Source organism: Megachile rotundata, chromosome 13, assembly GCF_050947335.1.
Source record: "Megachile rotundata isolate GNS110a chromosome 13, iyMegRotu1, whole genome shotgun sequence".
Taxonomy (NCBI): Eukaryota; Metazoa; Arthropoda; class Insecta; order Hymenoptera; family Megachilidae; genus Megachile; species Megachile rotundata.
In genome coordinates, this window is record NC_134995.1 from 15,008,592 (window position 1) to 15,029,189 (window position 20,598).

General features: G+C 42.9%; 1 protein-coding gene across 3 annotated transcripts in view; it reads left to right on the forward strand.

Moving 5' to 3' along the window:
- Positions 1 to 4,412: 4,412 nt before the first annotated feature.
- Positions 4,413 to 20,598, forward strand: part of Dop1 (dopamine receptor, D1) — a 33,172-nt gene continuing 16,986 nt past the window's right edge. For all 3 annotated transcript variants that reach the window (XR_013040361.1, XM_076539142.1, XM_076539143.1), the window contains exon 1: positions 4,413 to 4,481. Coding sequence is in view for 2 of the 3 variants with exons in the window: in XM_076539142.1 (XP_076395257.1) it covers positions 4,467 to 4,481 (15 nt within the window). In the remaining variant the exon portion in view is untranslated. The remainder of the gene's footprint in view (positions 4,482 to 20,598) is intronic.

The following is a 20,598-nucleotide window of genomic DNA, read 5'->3' on the forward strand; positions in this document are numbered from 1 at the left end:
GGAATCCCGTGTGTTTCTCTCGAAATTATCTCTTATATACTAAGTTTCCTCAAAATCGCAGGAAATAACAGTCTTGACATTTCCATTAATAGAAGCACCTTTGTAGGGTGACTATTGTCCCGCGATTCCTAGTTACGTATTTTAAACTATGTGCCCTTTCTACAGCCACGGAGTTGGAAATAAAAGAAGAGGAGGAAAACTCGTTTGCTTTCCATCGAATTTTAGGACACAGACAGGATTAGAGTCGGATAATCTAAGGCAGCAGGCTGAGGGGTTGAATTAGTCGCGGGTTGACGGGTTCGCAGATAAGCGGCTCCCCGTCGGGCATATAGTCGGTAATAGTATGCGAAATAGGGCAACCATGGTCGGATAAACTGATCTACGCACGCGGTCGATGCCTTTTGTCCTCTTGGAAAACACTCGATGGCTTGTCCTCCGTCATTTCAGCGAATTACGTTGGAAAAACTTTCTGAGAATTTCAATAACCGCTCTAACTCCATGGACAGCATCCGAAAGAGTAACGAGGGTATTTTTCGAGAGCTACAATTTTTATAGCTTCAAAAGCTAAACGCTGGTTCCAATATCGCGAGTTCGAAGATTCCAATATCGCGAAGGAAGATTGGTGCGCAACGAAGTGCGTGAATCAATTTTATATAATATTATTGGAATAGACGGAGAAAAGACCAGCTTCCGTAACAGAAAAGTAATTTCCCGCGGAAGAATAAGTCGAAATCAAAAAGTACGTAAGAAGTCGCCATTAAATCTCGCGGATGTTCTCAGTGTTACAATTGGAATTTTATCAAGCTTGGGATGCGCTTTTAGATCGATTGAATTTCAGTAAATAGAAATTCCACGCGGTCGGGAATAGTAAGAAGAGCAATTTCTTCGAGAGATGGCGACCTCGGGACACAATTTTATTACAGAGAAAGCAAACTTTACATCTCAATTGATAAATATTTAAGCGGCACAAAGTAGGACGGTAAAACTGATTAATTGGGAACCTAACTTAACAATTATCGAAGAACCGATATTCGATGAGCGAAATACAACGTGACTGTCCATTAAGTATTACACAATTAGAGGAAACTATAACTAGAATAATTTGTGCTCCTGGGACTCGTTTTACAATAAAACAGCGAAGTAGCTCACCCCCGTGGCCATTCTTCGCAAATAACTCTGAATTTATCTCGAGACAACGCGTCCATGTTTCATCCTGGCGGAATTACGAGATCGGTGAAGAAGATCTAAACCGACATTGCCGAAAGACAAATTTTCCGGCGAATTCTGACTGGCTCGAGGAATACAAAGGGAAAAGAGTCGGGGTGCGCATCGAGTTCGCATCAGCGGTTCTCGCTTCTTTTCGAGAGGTGCAACAGGTTTATCGCGTTTCTCTCTTGCTCTTGTTCGATTCTCCTTCTCGTTCCGTAAAAGAGTAGACTTCATTTAAAAACGACACCCTTTTTCTAATCGACCGACTCAGCGAAAGAGGATTAGCTTTCCTCGACACGTTACCATACATCCGCATTTAAAGAAACGACGTAAAAAGTTCAACGGGTTAGAAAATCGTTACATCGTTTGCTTACCTATCGTCGGAATATAAATGTTCCGTATAAACTGTCGTTACCAGCGAATGTCCGAACGAAGTAATGATTTGTATTTGGAACGTGAAAATAAATTGGTGGTGCGTGATAAAAAGTAATGAAAAGTGATTTCTTAAACCGATAAGACGATAGCGATTCGTCAACGTACAACGTTGACAGAAGCAAGGAATAATTTTGTCGAATTTTTCAGCATCGAACCGAGCTAAAGGAATAATCGTTAGAGTTAAAAAAAGCAGCCGACCAGAAGAACATCGAATAAACAGAGTTTGACCTAAATAAAGGAAAGAAAGAGCGGAATCGATGAAATTAATTTATCGCGAGAATATTCCGCGGCACCGCATTTGTTTACTTATCCAACGGTATTAATTCTTTCGTTTTCCACTCGTTTACGTGACAGGAATAAAATGCAGCGCGGATTAAAGGCTGAAAGAACTTCTCGTTCCTCCAACTTGCAGAGGCATCATCGAGAACAATGGAGCCACTCTTTAAATGAAACACGTACAGTTTTTTATTCGCCGAAAGAATTACACGGCGAAACTGGTTTCCGAAAAATTGATGAAACGCCAGGAGGAGGGTCGAACGAAATTTCTCATTTCACGCGTGTGTCCTTTAGGCTCCCCCTCGTTCGACCTCTCTTCTCGGCAATATCGCGTTTACCCGCTCCAAATATTTCAATGAGAACGCTTCGACTCGATGATCGTAATTCACGCTACTCCCGTGATGATGTTTGGCGCACAGATAAGGAATTTTATTAAAATCCAGGACCGTCTCACGCACCGCAGATATTTTAGATCGTCGAAATGAAATAATATCGTTCGCTTTATCCCGAGTCTCATTTTCTTTCTCAGCGAGCACGCTCGTTCCAACGAGACAAGTTCATTTTGGTCGGGAAAATTTATATTCTGCCGAAGTAGTCAAAGATTAACCCCCGCCTTCGTGCGTGAACGATAACAAAGCGACGCGTCGAACGCTAGTTTCGATCATTTCGCACGCGACGTTAAAACATCCGAGCTGACGAGGGTCGCTTAGTCACAGTGTCAGGAAGATTCGCAACGATATCTTAATCTCGATTCGCTGGCCCGATCGATCGTTCAATTAAACGTAAAGAAGGCTGCGCGCCATTAAACTCGCCCCTATTACGAATCGCTTCTATCAATCTTTAGCCTTATTTTCAATCTTCGCTCTCGAGCTCGAAAGTATCTATTATTTCCCGACGAAAGAATTCGTATTATACAACTGATCGATATTCCAAATAACGAAGGTTGCTTTTAAAAAAAGATCGACCAAAGTGCCTACATTACGCGACCGAGCTCATTCATCCTCCCACTCGATCTGCTCGCATACTTTTTTGAACGCACGATGCTACGACCAACACTCGAAATCGTTTTATCGATACTTCCAAGTAGAAAAATCGTCGAAACCGTGTCTCGCGAGAATCTGTTTCCCCACTTTGTTCGTGAACGAATTCCGATCCGATCTCGTTTTTCTAAGAGCATATACGTGTCGATATAGGAAAAAAAGAAAATACCGCGCGTTTCCATATTTATTCGGCACTCGTCGAGAAGGGAAGAGTGATTCAGCCAATGGGGGCGCGGATTTATCTGGGATAACGCGAGAAAGAAATTACTTCGGCTTCTCTTTATTTAACGCTATTGCGAAATTTAACAATTAATTTGAAATTCTTCGAGTCGAGGTGCACAAACTTTTGGTAATTACTTCATTTTTCAGACCGCTCCGACGTTTACGCGAAGTTAATCAAAGGTTCGCGGTGAGAATAACTTTTCCTTCCAGACAACTTGCATCATTCTTTCGGGAAGAATGTTTTCGCTGAAAACTCCGCCGGCTGGAGTGAATCGGCGAATCGATCATCCTGCACCGAATCGTGTTGCACGGTTTCCAACGTGCTGTGAGAAAGAACTAAGCCGCAAATTTGTACGATTGAAACAGAATTAAGATGTCGTGGTTAAATTTGGATAATTTAAAGCTCATAAAAGAGCTCGACGACTCGAGAGGAAAAGCAAGGAATAACGCAAGCTCCGATACGGAGAAATCCACACTCGTGTATATAAGGGAGAGAAGTGCTATTAAGCGATGCCAGTTAACGAAGTCTGCACGCGTGTATCGTGTAATATTAGCGATCGAATAATTTACGAACGGTGATTAAAGGTAACGCGATTACGAGACTATTTACTCGTCGACGTACCTCGTCGCTTAGCCTTCTACGAGGACAGAAGACAAAAAAGTGAAGGTAAAAAGGTGTCGGTGTTCTCGATAAAAAAGGAGCGTTTGATTTTCGGAACGCCCCGTGAACGACGCAAACACTTACTAATCGTTTCGAAGTGCTTTGTCGCAGGCGAAGAAAGTAGCAATCGCAACAACGACGACGACCTAAGGAATCGATGAACGAAAGACGCGTCGCGAGCAATGCATTCTACTCGAACCGTAATTGAATCTCTCGTTCGCATTGTTTTCCGAGCAGGATCCGCGGCAAAGGGAGTTTCCGTCGTCGCGTCGACGAGAGAAAATGCAAAAATCCTCATTAGCGTTAGTCGAGGGTAGTATCAAAAGTAACGAGCAGCTGCTGCTTCGCATAAACAACCGGAGGAGGTTCGCGATAACGGTAGCAGCATCGAGATCGGCATCGGGTTGTCCGATTTTCTTGGCTTTTCGGTCTAGGTAACAGGAGTAACGTTACAGAGGGTAGGAATCGGGCGGACAAGAGGGAGGCGGTGGTGGTGGATGCTGTAGATTGGAGCAAGAGAGAGAGAAAGAGGGTTGGAGGGGATGTAGGAGAGGGTGAAAGGAGGCTGTGCTCGGGGTGCGGAAGAGTCAGTGCGCGGCGAGGCGCGCCAGCTGCCGCACGTCATGATTCTACCCCAGGTGAGCCACGAACTTACCTAGAAACGTCAGCACGCTCTCTCGACCACGAACGGGACCGCCAAAATTCGTCACTATACATATAGACGTGTATACGTATCTATACATATATGTATATACACACGTACATGAACATACACACGATAACGCACACGTAAACACGATATTCCGAAAACGATTGTGTGTCTCGCAACCCTGTCGTGCATGAGAACGGTTCGCGGTCGCCGACCAGTTTCTTCGACTACCAAAAAACACTAGCACGGATATCTTCAAGCATGATCACGTCCTATTTACGTTTCTTTATTTTCCTTTCTCGGCTTTATGTCTGTATCTGTGTTCTCGTTATTCGTTTTACGGAATATAATCGGAAGTGATCGCGGAACCTCCGTCGGAACGGGAGGCTGGTATCGCCAGGCGAATCGAGAGTGGCTGCTGTTTCGATATGCCGATCCAGGAATCGACGCGAGTCGCTCGTACGCGCCAGCCGGACCGAACGAGCGACGGCTACAGGATTTATCGAAAACGAGAAGAAGAACGAGAAGAGAAAAATCTTCTTTGACACGGCCACGAGTTGTTGTTGTTGTTTTATAGTGATGCTACTCGTTCGATTGAACTTTTCCAACGACTACGGTTCCGCTCTCTTTGCCGACGAGAGCAGAGAATGTTGTGACAAACCGCCACCCTATTGGCTTCTACGACGGAGGCAAGCGTAAAGTGATTTTACACCGTGCAAACAAACTTTGTTTCTCGATCCACTTACGACGGACGCTTTGTTTGCCCGCGTAACATTGATAGCCCCGTCGATCGTGAATGAACCTTTTCCGCGCGGCCAAGCGTGACGGATCTCCAGCGGCGAAAAATTGAAATTTTTCAGCAAGCGAGGATATCGAGCTTCGTGTTTGTATTTCAGTCGACTACCTGGATACGTGGACGGATATCGTGGGAATTTCGCGTTACAAACTTTTCCGATTCACCGACTTTCCACGATTTCGAGGGCTCGATTCGACCAAAATCCTCCATTATCCCGTTCTTCGCTCGCGGTATGTTCTTCGAGTTCTAACGCTTTGACAAAGACTGTCCATTATCCTCCTCTTCCCGTCACGGGCGTCTCCAAATTCCTTCATCGGAGTTTCAACTTGTTCTTCTTCTGCATCCCTCGATTTCGAACCTGCAAGGTTTAATTCGAGTCGCAACAGGTTTCTTAATTTCGACCAAAATGTGCAAACCTTCGAACCACACAGTGAAACTCTTGACGGAAAGCAATTCAACGAGTAACGAGTGTGAAAAGGAATGGAAAAACAAGAAAGACTGTATCGGAAAAATGAACGCCTTCTCGGCGGGAACTCAATTTTGTGGCCAAACGACGAAAGTGTTATGAAAGATACGACAATGTCGGTGAACGTCGCAAGAAAATGGAAGAGAGAAATTTCGAAAAATTATCCTTCGAGCGTCGAACGACGCGCTAACGCGCGAACGGTCTGCTCTTCGCGACGAGGAGGAAACTTCGTGACTTTGTGCTCGGAGGCTGTTCTCGAGGAAATTTAATCGCCCGTGCTACGTTTACGTTTCCGAGCCGTTTGCTCTCCGGGACCGACGGAGTCTTGAATCTTTACTCGCTCGGAACTTCCAGTCGTCCGAAAACTAAGATTCGCTCGACGACGTCGGCAAATTTGATGCACCCTAGTCTGAAATCTGACCGATAAAGTCTTGCTCGAGATCGGAGAAGATTCCGCATAAAAATCGACAAGCTTTTTAGCCGCTTTGTAGACTTTAATGCAGCTGTCGTAAATGGTACATTAAAGGGAAGATGCAATTTACGGCGATTGCCAGTCAATCTGCTTGATCCGCGTTCAGATTCTACGAAGGAAAGGAAAATCAAGAGGGAAGCCACCCCTCGAAGATACCCTTGCAGGGATCTGTTTGTAAGCGAAGGGCATTAAAAATTCAATAAAGAAGGGAGGGTCTTCCGATTGTTTAAAGACCACGAAGATGCAAAACAGAGGGTGCTCGGAAAATACAGTGTCCTATTCCGAACAGCGAATAGCCTTCCAATTTCATCGAATCTTTTTACGATCGGATATCGCAGCGACGTAGCGCAAATTCTCGTCTATTTTCCAGCTTTTTATGTCCATAATACGGATACAAGGTTTTTACGAGTATTTAGATTCTTCTATGGCGCGAGGAAAGATTTTCGCGGGGTTAACGACAGTTAGTTTTCGATCAAGAAGCTAGAGAGAAAAATATGAGATACAGAGAATTGCTCGTCAAGATTGAGCCGGTTGATTTAAATCGGATTCGGTGGAACGATTCGATTTCGAGGAAGCGTTGGAAAGGATATAAAGAAATTCCGCTTCGTCAGAATAGAAATATTTTCGAGGGTGTAACGATTATTGGACGTTCAAGGCTGGCAATAGGGCGAAGATTTGCTTCGAGTCCGTAACCCCCTTGCGTGCTGGAAATTGAACCGAACGATCCGAAAATCGATAAATATTGCATCGATGCCGACGTAAGAAACCGGCTACAGAACGTACAGGTCCAAATAAAAACTCCACTTTTATGCCAAAGCTTCTTCGATCGAGTAGATGTAAAGATTGTTAGGACCAGCGATCAGGATATTCTCGATCAAACGATACGACGGAGGAAAGAATCGACGAACGATATTCACGAAATCCGAATGGAAGCTTCGATTTAAAAAAGGACCTCGATACGACCCCTCGAAAAAACACTCGCAAAATGGAACTCGGAAAATCCCAGGTCGATCCGAATAAAAATCCACGAAAGTTCGAGCACACAGGGATTTCTTGCTACTAGAATGTCAAGCATCGAACCTCCCGTTTCGAAGCTTATGCCGTTTGAGCATACGCTATAAGATGTAATCTTTGAAAATCAACGACCGAACATAGAATTATAGGTGGAGAATACAGGATCGTTTCGGAATAAGATCGTAACAATTTCGAGGAGAGTCGAAGGCCATAAAAGTAACCGAAAGAACTCCTCCGTCTTAAAGCCGAGTTTTCCCAAGGGTTCGAACGCCGAGAGGCGTGACTCGTTTATATCTCCAGGGTGTCGAACGATCTCTTTGTAATTACAAAACAGCTGTTCGATATTTTTTACGGTACTCGTTGACGTCAGAAGCTCGTTCAGGAACAAAGATTAGATACAGCGTCTCGTTAATAGGATCGTTTCTTCTCGAAGATGCTTCGAGACGATCGCCATTTCGAGAACTAGCCGTTAACTCCCCTTATCTCTCTTAATCTGATAGATTATCTGTCTGGGCAGTGATTGCACGCAAACTACTTCCGGTCGGAGGAGTCGCAAAGGTCTGCGCCTGTTGCGCCCTAAACTTCGCTATGAATTACAAGGGATTAATCCTTTTCGATTGGCAATTTCATAATTAGTAATATGCTGAATATCTCCGAAAAAGGTTCTTTAGAAAGCTCCGATATGGAATCGAATAAGAAATGAAATTCAAGAGCGTATTGTTTTCTTCTTGACCCGCGGAAGGAAAGATAAAGGCAACCCCTGATTCCCGATGATCGAATTCGTGTTTCGTCTCTGTCTTTATACATCTTCGAATCGCTTCGTCTCCCCCAATTTCCACGTCCTCTTTCTTCCACTCACCCCATCTCGCTCACCTTTCTTCCCAACTGTTCCCAGAGATCTCTCGGTGTTTGGGTTAAATCTAGGTTAAATCTGGGTTAGGTTTGCATCGGGTCTCCACCCTTCCGGTCTCACCTAAATCAAGTACCTATTCCGCCGTTCCTCTATTTGTCTCCATACTTTCCTCTATTTGCCGCTATGAACGAATATCGTGCTCCGGCGCGTCACGTTTCTGCTACTGTTTGATTGAAATTTCCTGCTCGATTACGACTGCTCGAGCGAAAATTTTCGACGCTTTGCTTCACGAACTGATCGACAAAATCTCAAATACGCTGTTTTCAAGAATTCAGAGCGTTCTAAACGTACGGTGTACGATCAAAGCCGATAGGATTCTAATCCGTTTTGTACTCGCCGTGAATTCGAAAGTACAGCAACGAAAATAAAAAGGAAGTTAATTATTTGGACGCTGCATCGATAAACAGTTCGTTTGACTCACGCCTCGTTGCTCGCAGCCGCCCGATGAATTTGTTATAACAAATCGACGAATAAACGTTTCAATGAATCGTGTCTTTCCATCGTTTATTATCGCGTCGAAATATATTTCCCTCAAACGGGACTGAAATTATCGGTTCAACGATATCCACGTTATCCAGTGATTCTAAAATTTCACTCGCTCGCCGTTCAAAGTATCCAAAGTTTATCTTCGATACCGTCGACAATGTTGCTAATCAACATCCACCGGGTGCCATTCATCGTTAACCCTTTGCCCTCTGATTAGGTGCCTCAGTCAGAACCGTAATAATATTAAAATCAATAAAGAAAATTAAAATACTGTAACTATTCAATGGTCTTTGACTGTGTAAATCATAATTGGACTTGAAGCTCAAATTGAAACGTATTTAATAATCAAGTAAGAGGTATTCGAACCGCAAGTGCGTCACGAGAACTCAAATTACCGCAAGGGGTTAAAAGTCAAAAGAGTTCGTGTCGTCAAAAGTTGAGTTTGGAAGTCGTGGATCTTAATTGTTTCAAAGATTCGATTTTCGATCGAAATAACTCGGTTTAATTTTCGCGACCTCGGGATTTCTCGGATTCCATGCTGTCGAGGTTAAATCGATAGACCTTCGATCGGCGTCGAAAGGACTCGGTTCGGGCTAGCCATTGAACCCGCTAACTAAAGCTGGCTGGTTACACGTTGTTCCGTGTACTCTAATACCGAATGCGAGCCGTTATGTTGATCGGGATCGAACACCTTCGCTGATACCATTGAGAACTTTGTCAATCGAAAACCCTCCACGGATTCTCTTTGTTTGCCTTTGCGTCGTTCTCTCATCGACAATCTTTTTATCACCGTGTTTACCCGTCCGGGATGATTGCGTGTCCACCGATCTTCCCCCTTTTCTATCGTTAAAAAACAAACATTCCGCTTTAATCGTTTCGATATTCCGCGGGAATTTCGGAAGTTGCTGCATAAATCAAGAGTTTCGAATGAATTTGCGGAGCAAACGCGAATCTATCTGATTTATTTACTTGTTTAAGACCTCGATATAACCGGTCTAATTATAACTCTAATAACTGGGTATATAAATAGAAATTTAAGTCTAACAATAAATATTTCAATTATCAAATTTTCGATAAATGATCTTTTGAAATGCATTCTTAAAAAGTTCGATCGTAGCAATACAAATAACATGCGCTAGTAAAATATTATTGTAGAATCTAAAATGTTAGAAGAACAATGGAAAGTACGAGTATAAATCCTATACACGTTCCTTGTCGGTCGTTTGTCGAACATAGAACCGATATTTACCATTCGTCCTCGGTTTCTTTCGATTCGTAACAGGAATATCGCGATACGGGATGAAACACTATCCTCGTATTCGGATAGCTTGAAATATCGATGCTTCCCTACGGTACGAATGTCTTTCATTTTTCATTCGATTACACGACAAAAGGAAGCGGGTAATTTATCGTCGACAGAAGCAGAAATTTACCGCGGACGGTTGCGAATTTCGTATTTCAGCGTATCCTCTCTTCTTCCTTCGTTTCTTCGCCGCTCTATCCCGGAACTCGAATTGGTCCGGTAATCTCTCTCTACCCCTTTTTCTTAGGCTTTTATGCTCCTTTAACGACCTCTACGTGATCCAAGTACTTTGCAATGGGGTGAGAGGTCACGCTGCGCTGAATCGGAGTAATTTGCGCTCCTTACGAGGTTACGCGAAATCCATTCAACCGTTGATATCGTTTTAACACCGAAACTACCAAACCGGTCAAATCACCACTCCACAAGCTTCTCATTTTAAAGTACACATTTTGTCGAAGTACATTCTTTAAAATCAGCATTGATTTTCATCGAGGTGAAGAACAAATGTGCGTACTAATTTATGTTCCGTCGTTTGTTAATCCCTTACAATATTTTCACGAGTTTGACGCACTCATACTTCGGCTATGACCAATTTTACTCGAATTTTCAATACATTTCAATTTGGAGTTCAAGTCCAACTATAATTTGCATAGTCAACGACTGCATGATACCAGATTCGCATAATATTTCAAGTTCCTGTGTCTGTTTTCGTGTTATGGCTGAAATCAGTCAATTCTGACTGACGCACTTGCATCATAGTGCAAGGGGTTAATTTATTTTTTAATTTCAAATTCAGTATGTCGATAGGTTAGAACGAACAGGGTTACAATTTCTTCTCACCGAACAGCCTCCAAAAAACGGGAGACGAATAGAAACGATTTTGTACGGTCTACACAAAGTGCTCGGTCGTGCACGCAAATTCTCCTATCGGAACGAGTAAGTCGATTACCGGGATATTTATCGGTATCGCGAAATCAGGATTCGATCAGTCCGTAAATAGGAGTTGACGTTCGCCCGGTCGAATTCATTCTATTTTTCAGTCGATCGACGCAGCGAGAATTTCCAGCGATAATGGCGTAGCTCGCGAATCGAATCGTTCACGAATCACCTGCTGAATTTCCCGATGATTCGTCGCCGTCCGCTTTTTTCCCTGCTTCTCTCGTCAGATCGCAATCAGGATAAACGGGATTTAATTACGACGGTTGGGTAGACCGGAACCCTTTCATTTTTTTCCCTCCCTCGTTCCGCCTCCGCCGAGTAACAACTATGTACGCAGCTACCTTGCTGTTCCTTCATTTCTGCCACCTTTCGCGACGGAAATTTGTTCCCTTCCGACGGAACAATTTTTCCGCCCGTGGAAACAGTTCGCTTCATTTTTCGTCCACGTGCCTCTAATTCGCCGAAAACTGCAGTCTTGAACGCTTCGTTAGCTCGCGTTACAAATTGCCCGTATCTTCTTCGATTAACGATCGCGAAGCTATTTCTCTCAAAGAAGAAACAACGAGAAAGAAGAATAAATCGCGAAGCAAAGAAATCCGACCAACCGCGTAACAAATCTGATTTTCGCGTTGCTGGCTTTGTTTCAGCAAAGGGGTCGGAATAAAATGATTTATATGCAAAACCAGCATTAAACTAGGAAACAAAGGACCCGTGACCTTGCTGCGTCGTTTGATTGTTGGTCGTTTAATTAAACGGTGCAAAGTTGGTTGAAAATTAAACGAAGCAGTTTGGCAACTCGCGAGAATTCAGCAATCCACGGAAACTGACCGCGTTTCCGAAACTTCCTGTCGCGTTATTTGTCGAGACATCATTTCCGTCGTTTCGAGTATTTCACGCGGCGTAAAAGAGGGCGATAGATATTCGGAGGAACGCACGAAACTAGGTGATTGTTGGGAAGAGGATTGATGAACGCTTGTAACCGGACGGGCAACACGGAAACTAACGGCGAGTGACGTAGATGGATTGTTATCGAAATGTCCTCGTTGGGCTAATTATTTGCCTATCAATCGCGGGGTAATCACCAACGTTCCGGATCGAACGTTCTCTCTCCTCGTAAGCCGATATTACGGCTTTAACGTTGTATCGCCATCGTGAATTACGCGGCTCCTCTTCTTTGCCATGATCCTCGTTCTGGACGGTGGTTAAATTAATGATCCTCGAACGCGCGACTACTCTCATAAAACTTGTTTGCGTTTTTCGTCATACATTCTCTTCTGCAAATATTGTTCGCGGCAGTAAATTTCAACTGGTTCCGAGAATTTAATATTTATCAGAACACGTTGACACTAAAAAACGATATCAACAATATTTTTTCTCTCAGCACTATGTCCGAAGACAAAAGGCTCGTTTTGATTAAATCGTGTTAAGTTGCGATCTGACGACAAACTTTCAGGAGCTGTAATTAGCACCGTGCAAATAAGACGGATCTTCCGGTAATCCATCTGAAGCACTGTTTACCGCGAACTCTTGACCCGTGTTTTCCCCATTCATTTTTCAAACGTTCTTTTGCCTTTACAACTCCGCTTCTCGTATCGACGTTAAGTCGATAACCCAATTCTTCGGAAAAAGAGTCCTTTCTGCAACTTGCATACAACGATTAGCAGACAATTATTCATATCGAGATGTTTTAATTTATATCGATATTAAAAATTGCACAATTGACTGCGAACGGTTTCGAAATCCGCTGCAGCTACCCTAAGAGAACCGTATCTAATTAACGAGACCGTTGTGGTTCGTTAGCCTATATCGATGAACAAACATCGTCGATGTTTAGATAGCTACACGAAGCGAGTGCTGACGATAGGAACGGTTTAAAACGCTCGGAAAAATCCCCGGGAAAGGTTGCCAACCGACAGCCATTGTTCCAGTTGCTACCCCAAAGCAGTTTCATTCGGCTATTCCATTACTTGCGCGAATGAAAATTCAACTGGTCATCGTAGTGCGAAAACCTCGAAGAAAATAAGGGAAACAGTTCATTAATTTGGCAGACTCATCCCTTCCAAATTTTAATACTCGAAGTTTATAATTTAAAGGGGATTTAGGAAGGACTTTAGCAGGGATGATATAAAATACTTGCAACATTTTGATCTTCTTTGATTTAATATTATAACTATGCACAGGTAGTTTCGTCAGACAAATTGTCACACATATTGTCAGATAAATTGTTAGGTAAATGGTCAGATAAATTGTCAAATAAGTTCATACGTCTGAGGTACTGTATGGTCGCGAAATTTCCCTCGGACTGCATCCTAACGCCTCTTTGCATGTCTTTAAAAGTTTATTGAGGCTGTTTCCTTTGTCAAAGAACACGTCGACTCCTACGCTAACGATTCCTCCTAATAACCCCGACTTTAGGGGAATTAACCGAAATACCGATACGAAGCTCCTCGAGATAAGGAAAGGAATCCTCGACGGTCTCGGTTTTCGATTACCTCCGTCATGTCAAAGGATAAGGGTTCGATCGTAGATCCCGTTTCGAGGTAATATCTCGCTTCGCGTAACGTAATTACGAGGAGGAAAGCGAGTTGTTTTTTCAAAGTGCACGAAGCTCGATTCTTGCATCCGAGATAAACCAGGGGCTGCCGCGGTTGCGATACTCGCAGAAGAATACGTTAATATTTGAAGAGCACGAGTACCCGTGGAAACAGTTTGCAATTAAAGCGTTATGTCGAGAAGTAGACGATAACGAATTCGAGGGATGCCGGATATAGCCGATGCGAAAGAGCTTATTCCCAACGCGAGAGATTCGAATAAAACGAATACCGGATGTAAATAAGCGCTAAATCGTTCGATTCGCTGGAAGATTAATGCGTCGAAAGTTTGATAGTTTAGAAACGAGGGTAATTAACTTGGCGACGAATAAATATCGAAAGAGGAAGCGAACGAGTTCGCCAGCCATCCTTCTTGTTCCTTCGGAGTTGCTCGTTTTGTGTCCGGTAAACGCGTTTGATTTAAAGGACCTTTACGAATTCAACTCGTCGACTCCATTAAAGAGATTATCTGCCGGAATCGTAGCATCCTGACCGTTTCCATCGTCCGTTGTTTCCTTATTTAAAACTTTCCTCCGTAAATCGCAAACACCGAAATCTCGTTTCGATACGCAACTATTTATTTCTATTTAACTTCGAACTGTATTATCCAGGGAGATTCGAACATGGTCGCGTTCCATGGAATTACCTTCTTCTTATTCCGAAGTTTTGCCTACAAATCGAGAAAGTTGCAACCCCATCGTTGCAGCGTTATTTACTTCTATTAAACGATCTCGTACGAGAATGTGTCCTCAACTTTCCGCCATAAATTCAGGTGGATATCGTCGCTAGCCAAACAGAATTATTTATTTATTTCTATTAAACCTTCGAAATTCTACTCACGGATCACGGAGCAAATTTATAACGTGTCGTATCCGTTCCCGCCATGCACCGACTTGTTCTTTATTTCTGTTCTCTATAAATCTCAACGTATACCGGTATCGACGCGATCGTATTTCTCTCGAACGTGTCGTAGCTGTTTCGAAACGATTGATATAAACGATATGATCTCGAAATATGGGACAAAGATTTGTCGTTCGCCACGATCGTTTCCTCGATTATCTAATCGCGTTCTGGCCGATTAGGCAAAGTTGAGAATCGCTCGGAGAATGTAAGTTTACGAGCAGAAAGAGCCGTATTTCGATAATTATGGCTCGCTCGTGGAGACATCACGCAAATCGAATAGTAATTAGATCGGAATGCAAATGGCGCGCGTGGCCCAGCGAAATATTACGAGCGCGAACGTAATTTATCCTATTCCACGATCACCTCTCGTCTCGATACCAATTAATTATATGACACAAGATAAACAAACGACACCGACGCACTGTAATTTACCAAACTGTACACCGACGCTCTAAATGCGAAAGTAAATTTATCTCGCAAACTCCGTTATCACGAATGATTTTCTTGCTCGTTAAAAGTACGAACATTAGGATCTACGATGTCGTTTGAACTTTCCAAAGTAGTCTGACGAAAAAAAAGTTCGCTAAAACTTGCGTCTGCGGCTCGCACGAGCCTTTTGGTAATACGCAATAAGCTCGTCTTATCCTCCCACCCAATTTTAAAGCAGAAAATCTTTTAAGACTGACAGTGCACCGTTTTAAAATTCCATTTCGCCTCGGATCCTCGTATAAACTCTATTCGTTAATTTTTTATGGTATACTAACATGGACTTTGCCGAAGAACTCTCGTTAAGGATCTTCCCTTCAATTTCTTCGACTGAGCTATAATTAATGGAGGATTAATTGCTTTTTTTTCGTGAAGCGCGTTTTATACGCGATGAAACACGGTTAATGATTTCGATTATTATTAGGATGTTTGCACGTTAATCTCGTAGATTACATGATTTATTTATAGTCTGCGGATTTTGACGTATCATAAATGCATAAACATCCGCGGCGTACATAAATGATTAAAAAGGAGAAAACGATCGATAACGAGCGAAAGGTGTTACCGAAACAACGCGTTGATAAATTGTTCCTTGAAGAGACAACCGTTTATATAAACTGCGAGGGGTAATAAATTGCCGCAAAGTTAGCATCGTCATCGACAACGAATACGGAAGCGAGCAACATTCCGGAAAGCTTAGAACATCAGCCGCCGCAGAATGCTATCTTTTACGATTAAGATAATCCCTATCGGTTCTGGAAAATAGTTGAAATATTATCTGGAAGCAGTTACTTCCGTTCAACGAACTTGCTCAAGATTAATCCTGTGAATATTGAAGACGATCGAGGAACGTAAATCTGGCTCCTAACCGCCGAGATTAAAATAATTTGTTCTCGTTTGTGCGGCCACGAATAACGTTCGCGGAAACGAATAGACGGAAAATTGCATTTCACGAGCGGGTATCGAAAATATCAGAGAGACATGGAATAGACATTCGAAATTTGCCTTTCGAACGGATTTATCGTGACAGGGAAGAAGACATTTCTCGTTCGAAAATTCTCTCGAACAATGTTTCGGCGCGGATATTCCTGTAAAGGGAATGGAAGTTTTTCTTTACCCAGGAAAGAAAGAATTAGATGTTTTGTGTAATATTCCATTGAAACTCTGCTGGGTCTAACATTTACGAGCGCCTCGGCTCGAGACGCATTTAAGGAGAGAGGCTCAAAGATATAAAGGAGTTTCTGCCAAGTTCCAAAGCTTTCCATTATGAAAGCGAGCTCTTAAGGAGCACCATTAAAAATTACTAACAGCCGTCGAAAGTTTTGGTACACCGAGTCGTAGGGTTTACGCGTGCGATCAACCGCGATTTCGCATTCTATCCGCGAACAGAGAAGAAAATTAATATCGGTCACCGCAGCCTTCGGCATGATAAATGCTCGTAGATTCGTGTCCTCCCGTTTTGTTTTGCGTTACGAGACGTCTTCTTGAGCAATTTATTACCTGCCCCGTTTTTTACCTGGCCCCCGAAACACAGCGTCGAGATTTACGAAGGAAAAGAAAAGGAGAAAAAAACGTCGCTATGTCGCGGTTGCTTATAATTAAAACGCTTAATTGGAAAAAATCACGAGCACCGTTGTTAATAAGCTCGCGAGCAGCTGCCGCGGGGACATGAACGAGAATTCGTTAGCGACGCGACGCGCGTTTTTGCTAATTAAAGCGAAATTAAAATTTCGAATTCGCTGGTCTAATAAAATTCTCGTTAACGCGAGCCTGATCATCTTGCGCTACATTTCCTCGTTAAACGGATTACGATCCTTGCGAGATCGTTTCCGAATTACTCGAAACTCTTTCACGCTGTAAAGTGTAAAGGTTTTCGCGAGATGACAACCCCTTTATTCAGCGTGTTGCCATAAAACAATAGCCTTCAACAATATAACGATACAATAAGTATGTTACGATGAAACGAGTGGGAGTATCTGTACTCAACCTATGATCATTCAGCATTGCAATCTTTAACGATGAGACATGTGATGGTATAACATTTTACGAGTGACAGTACCTGTAGTCACACAACCCATGCAGTATTGCAATCTTCAACGATAAGACACGTGATGGCACAATATGTTACGAGTGGCAGTACCTGTACTCAATCTATGATCATTCAGCATTGCAATCTTTAACGATGAGACATGTAATGGTACATGTTACGAATGACAGTACCTGTAGTCACACAACCTATTCAACATTGCAATCTTAGAGACAAGACATGTGATGGTACAAAATGTTACGAGTGGCAACCTGTAGCCACACAACGATCATTCAACACGTGACAATCCAACATTTCAATCAACAGAGCAATTCACATTGAAATTGTCAGTAATTTCTCCGGAGAAGATTAAGGAAGAGAAATTTCGGTTAAAAGAGGAAAGGGGAATGGTGGAAAAGCGGCACCGTTGCATTTCCCGTCCTCTATTCAGTTTTCTCTGCTAATTTTCCAGCTCGTTGGCCTTCCATACCGTAAACGACGTATCGTCGGGGAGTCTGGAAGTAGCGGGACAGCCACTTCATTACTTTCTGCGATCGAAACGCGCGAATCTATCGGCGTACAATTCCGTGGCAGCTGCACGGAATCGTGCTGGAAAATGAATTTCATTCTGGCCAGGAATATAAACAGCGATCGTTCGGCATCGATTATCGAGAATTTTTCGACGTTACCGAGCAGTCACGGAACCGTGTATTGCCGGAACGTTTGATTTACGAGCCACGATAATTCGTACACTGAAAATACTGTTCCCGATAAATTTCTTCTTTTCATTTTCCCTTGGATACTTTTCTAACTCGTGACTTGTGGACGTTGAAAAAAGTTCGACCGGTCTTGTCTATCATTCTATCCATTATTCACCGTTCGAAAGCGTGCGACTCGAGATCATTAATTATAAATCGAGCTTGGTAACCTCCCGATTAAATCTGTCGATGTTACCGATATTCGAAAAGGTTCGATTACATCGACCGATTTTGCGAAACTCTAATCGCGTTCGAAAGTTTCCAACAATTTAATCAACGATGCGCGTTTTGCGCTAGTATTGACGAATGCTCGGCGGAAGGAGCAACGTTACAAGCAAAACGCTGTTGAACAAACACTGGATTTGCACTTTCAATGTCCTTTCAATTCGCACCCGTATTTACGAGATCGAACACTCCCGCTCGCCGTTCTCCGGCAATAAAAATCATTTCACGTTTTTATATTTCACGCTGCGTCGCTTTTTCCCCTGTATTTTCGTCTATTAAAAAAGAATTGCTTCGTTTCGGTGAATAAATGGAACGATGTGTCCTGTTTATTTTCGCTGTCATCGGCGGTGTGTTTCGGCAAATAAACAAAGACCAGAGCAAATCTAATTTTCGTCCGAATTTTAAAAGTTAGCCTTTCGGAGCTCGTTTATTTATTCGTCCCTTCGCAACATAGGACTCGCCAAGGAAATTTTATCCCGCGTTCTTCCATTGTTCGCTGAAACTTCCCCGCGCTCGGACTCTACTTTTTATCGAGCGTAATTTGCAATTCGCAACATTCCTCCCCGTTTCGCAATTTTTGCTTCGTCGGTGTTCTTTCGAATCGGTCGACATTCAAAAGGTTTATTTTAAATTCTAAGAAGGTTATTCCACGACCGAAAAAAGATGGGAAATTCTCTATCCGTTCCAAAGTAAAATGTTACGAGGTCTAGTTTGTATAAGTAATGTACAGCGACGTGCAATAATTTCACAGTATCAACTGTAGAATTCTGAGAAGGTTATTCTACGATCGGAAAAAGATAGGAAATTCTCTATGTATCCATTTCAAAGTAAAATGTTACGAGGTCTATTTTGTATAAGTAATGTAAAAGTAATAATTGCTCGGTATTTGCTTAGTGGAAAATTTACGTCGACCGTAGGATAGATTAATCTATCTTTCGCTCAAACTACCTTCTGAGTGAATGTAAACGTTAAGCGTTTGGTCCATCTCGTTCCTCGAGGGTTTTTACATGCTCGCTTTTTTCCGCGTGTTCGCCGGATTCGTTTGTGCGGCAAGAAATTAAAAAAGCGAAGATATTTTCGAACGGGGAATTACATTTCCGTGCGGTCTCGCAACGTTTCCATCCGCGAAGCGAGTTTCTTCGGAATTGAAGAGCGGATTGGTTTTAAGGCTCGTTCGACAATACCGTACTCGACCGTTAACAGACTCGTTCAACGAGCGACTACTTGACCGAGAATGCAAATGTAACGGATGCGAATGGATATTCCCTCGTTCAGGATAATAATAAATGTCTGTTCGTCGTATGGTTCTTTCCTCTAGGCATCGCGACGCAATATGGGATGCTCGTCGAAATCGCGATAAAACTATGATTGGATCGCAATCTCGTTAAAACGAAATGCACCTGTAGGACCTCGATTACCCGTACGCGAGTTACTCGACAAATGAGCGATCGAAGATTAATTGACGCGCGTCTAGTCGACTTTCAGACGCGCTCGTTTCCACGAAACAAATAACCGTAAATCGCTGCTCGCGCGAAACTGAACAGCGACTGAATCGTTCCGATTGTCCGGGGAATTTGATTATCCTGCATCCCATAACCAATTAACGCGGATGATATACGATATGCCGAACGGACAAATGGATGTAATAGATTCGAGAGCAGATTTCGTTTTACGACGTCCCTTTCCGTTTACCTATCGTACAGTTTTTTACTCCGCGATTGGAAAGCCGATTTTAGTATGCGCTTTCTGCTCTCTCGTTTTTCCTAAAGATCGATTGATAGCTTTATCGAAATCGGTCCCGGTAAATCGAAATGAATTCCGCGGATAAGCACCGTTTTTTTCGGTCGACCGAAATACTGTTCCCGCGGGACGCTCGTTGTCTTCGAGACTCTTCTTTTTTTATGTTCATCTTATCGTAGAAAAGTTACGCAGACTCCCGGAGATTCTAGATCAGAACATTTCCAGCTTTTTCTCTCGTCACGTCGACGTAACTTTAAAATTCAACGCTACATTCGCGCGGAACGAACGAAAAGGGGGGACAAGACCTGTCCCGTAAATTATTGACTTTTTTTTATTACACGACTCGTTATACAACCCCTTCAAAGTCTCAAGAAAAGGGAAAGAAAAGGCTACTAAATAACGGAGGTAGACTAAGTATGGGGTAGTTAAAGTGTAAGGTCATGTTAGGGATTTCACCCCAGTAGGAATACTATGAAATTACGCCTCGGAATTGCGAGGGAAAGTCATACTCCTAATTAATTTATTGAACATGTAACTTTGCTTATACATATTCAGAACGCGCTTCTAAAATTTGTACCCCCATCTGAAATACATAATTTGTAGGAAATATTGCTCGACTAATTTTAACTTTCCACTAAGCAAATTAACTGTATCTTGAAAATACAGGTTAGAGTCCCATATTTAGAGCGCTTGATAGCTTTGGCGAGGTGGAGCATCGAAAGGTTACGTCGAAAAGAATCACGCGATCGAGTATTATAATTGACTGCCGCTAACGTTTTATCAACATCTGAAATTCCATTATTACGGCCCGTGGACGGGAATTGCGTTCGCCTATTCGCCTCGATTGGAAATGGAACTGGGAGCTCGAGTACCCTCCGGTGCGACAAGTTTGCGCGTACGATCCCGCTGCTTTGTCTATCCCGTGGGACAAACACGGGCATGAATAAAGATAAGTATAGCTGGCAGCCAAGAAATTATCCACGATGTC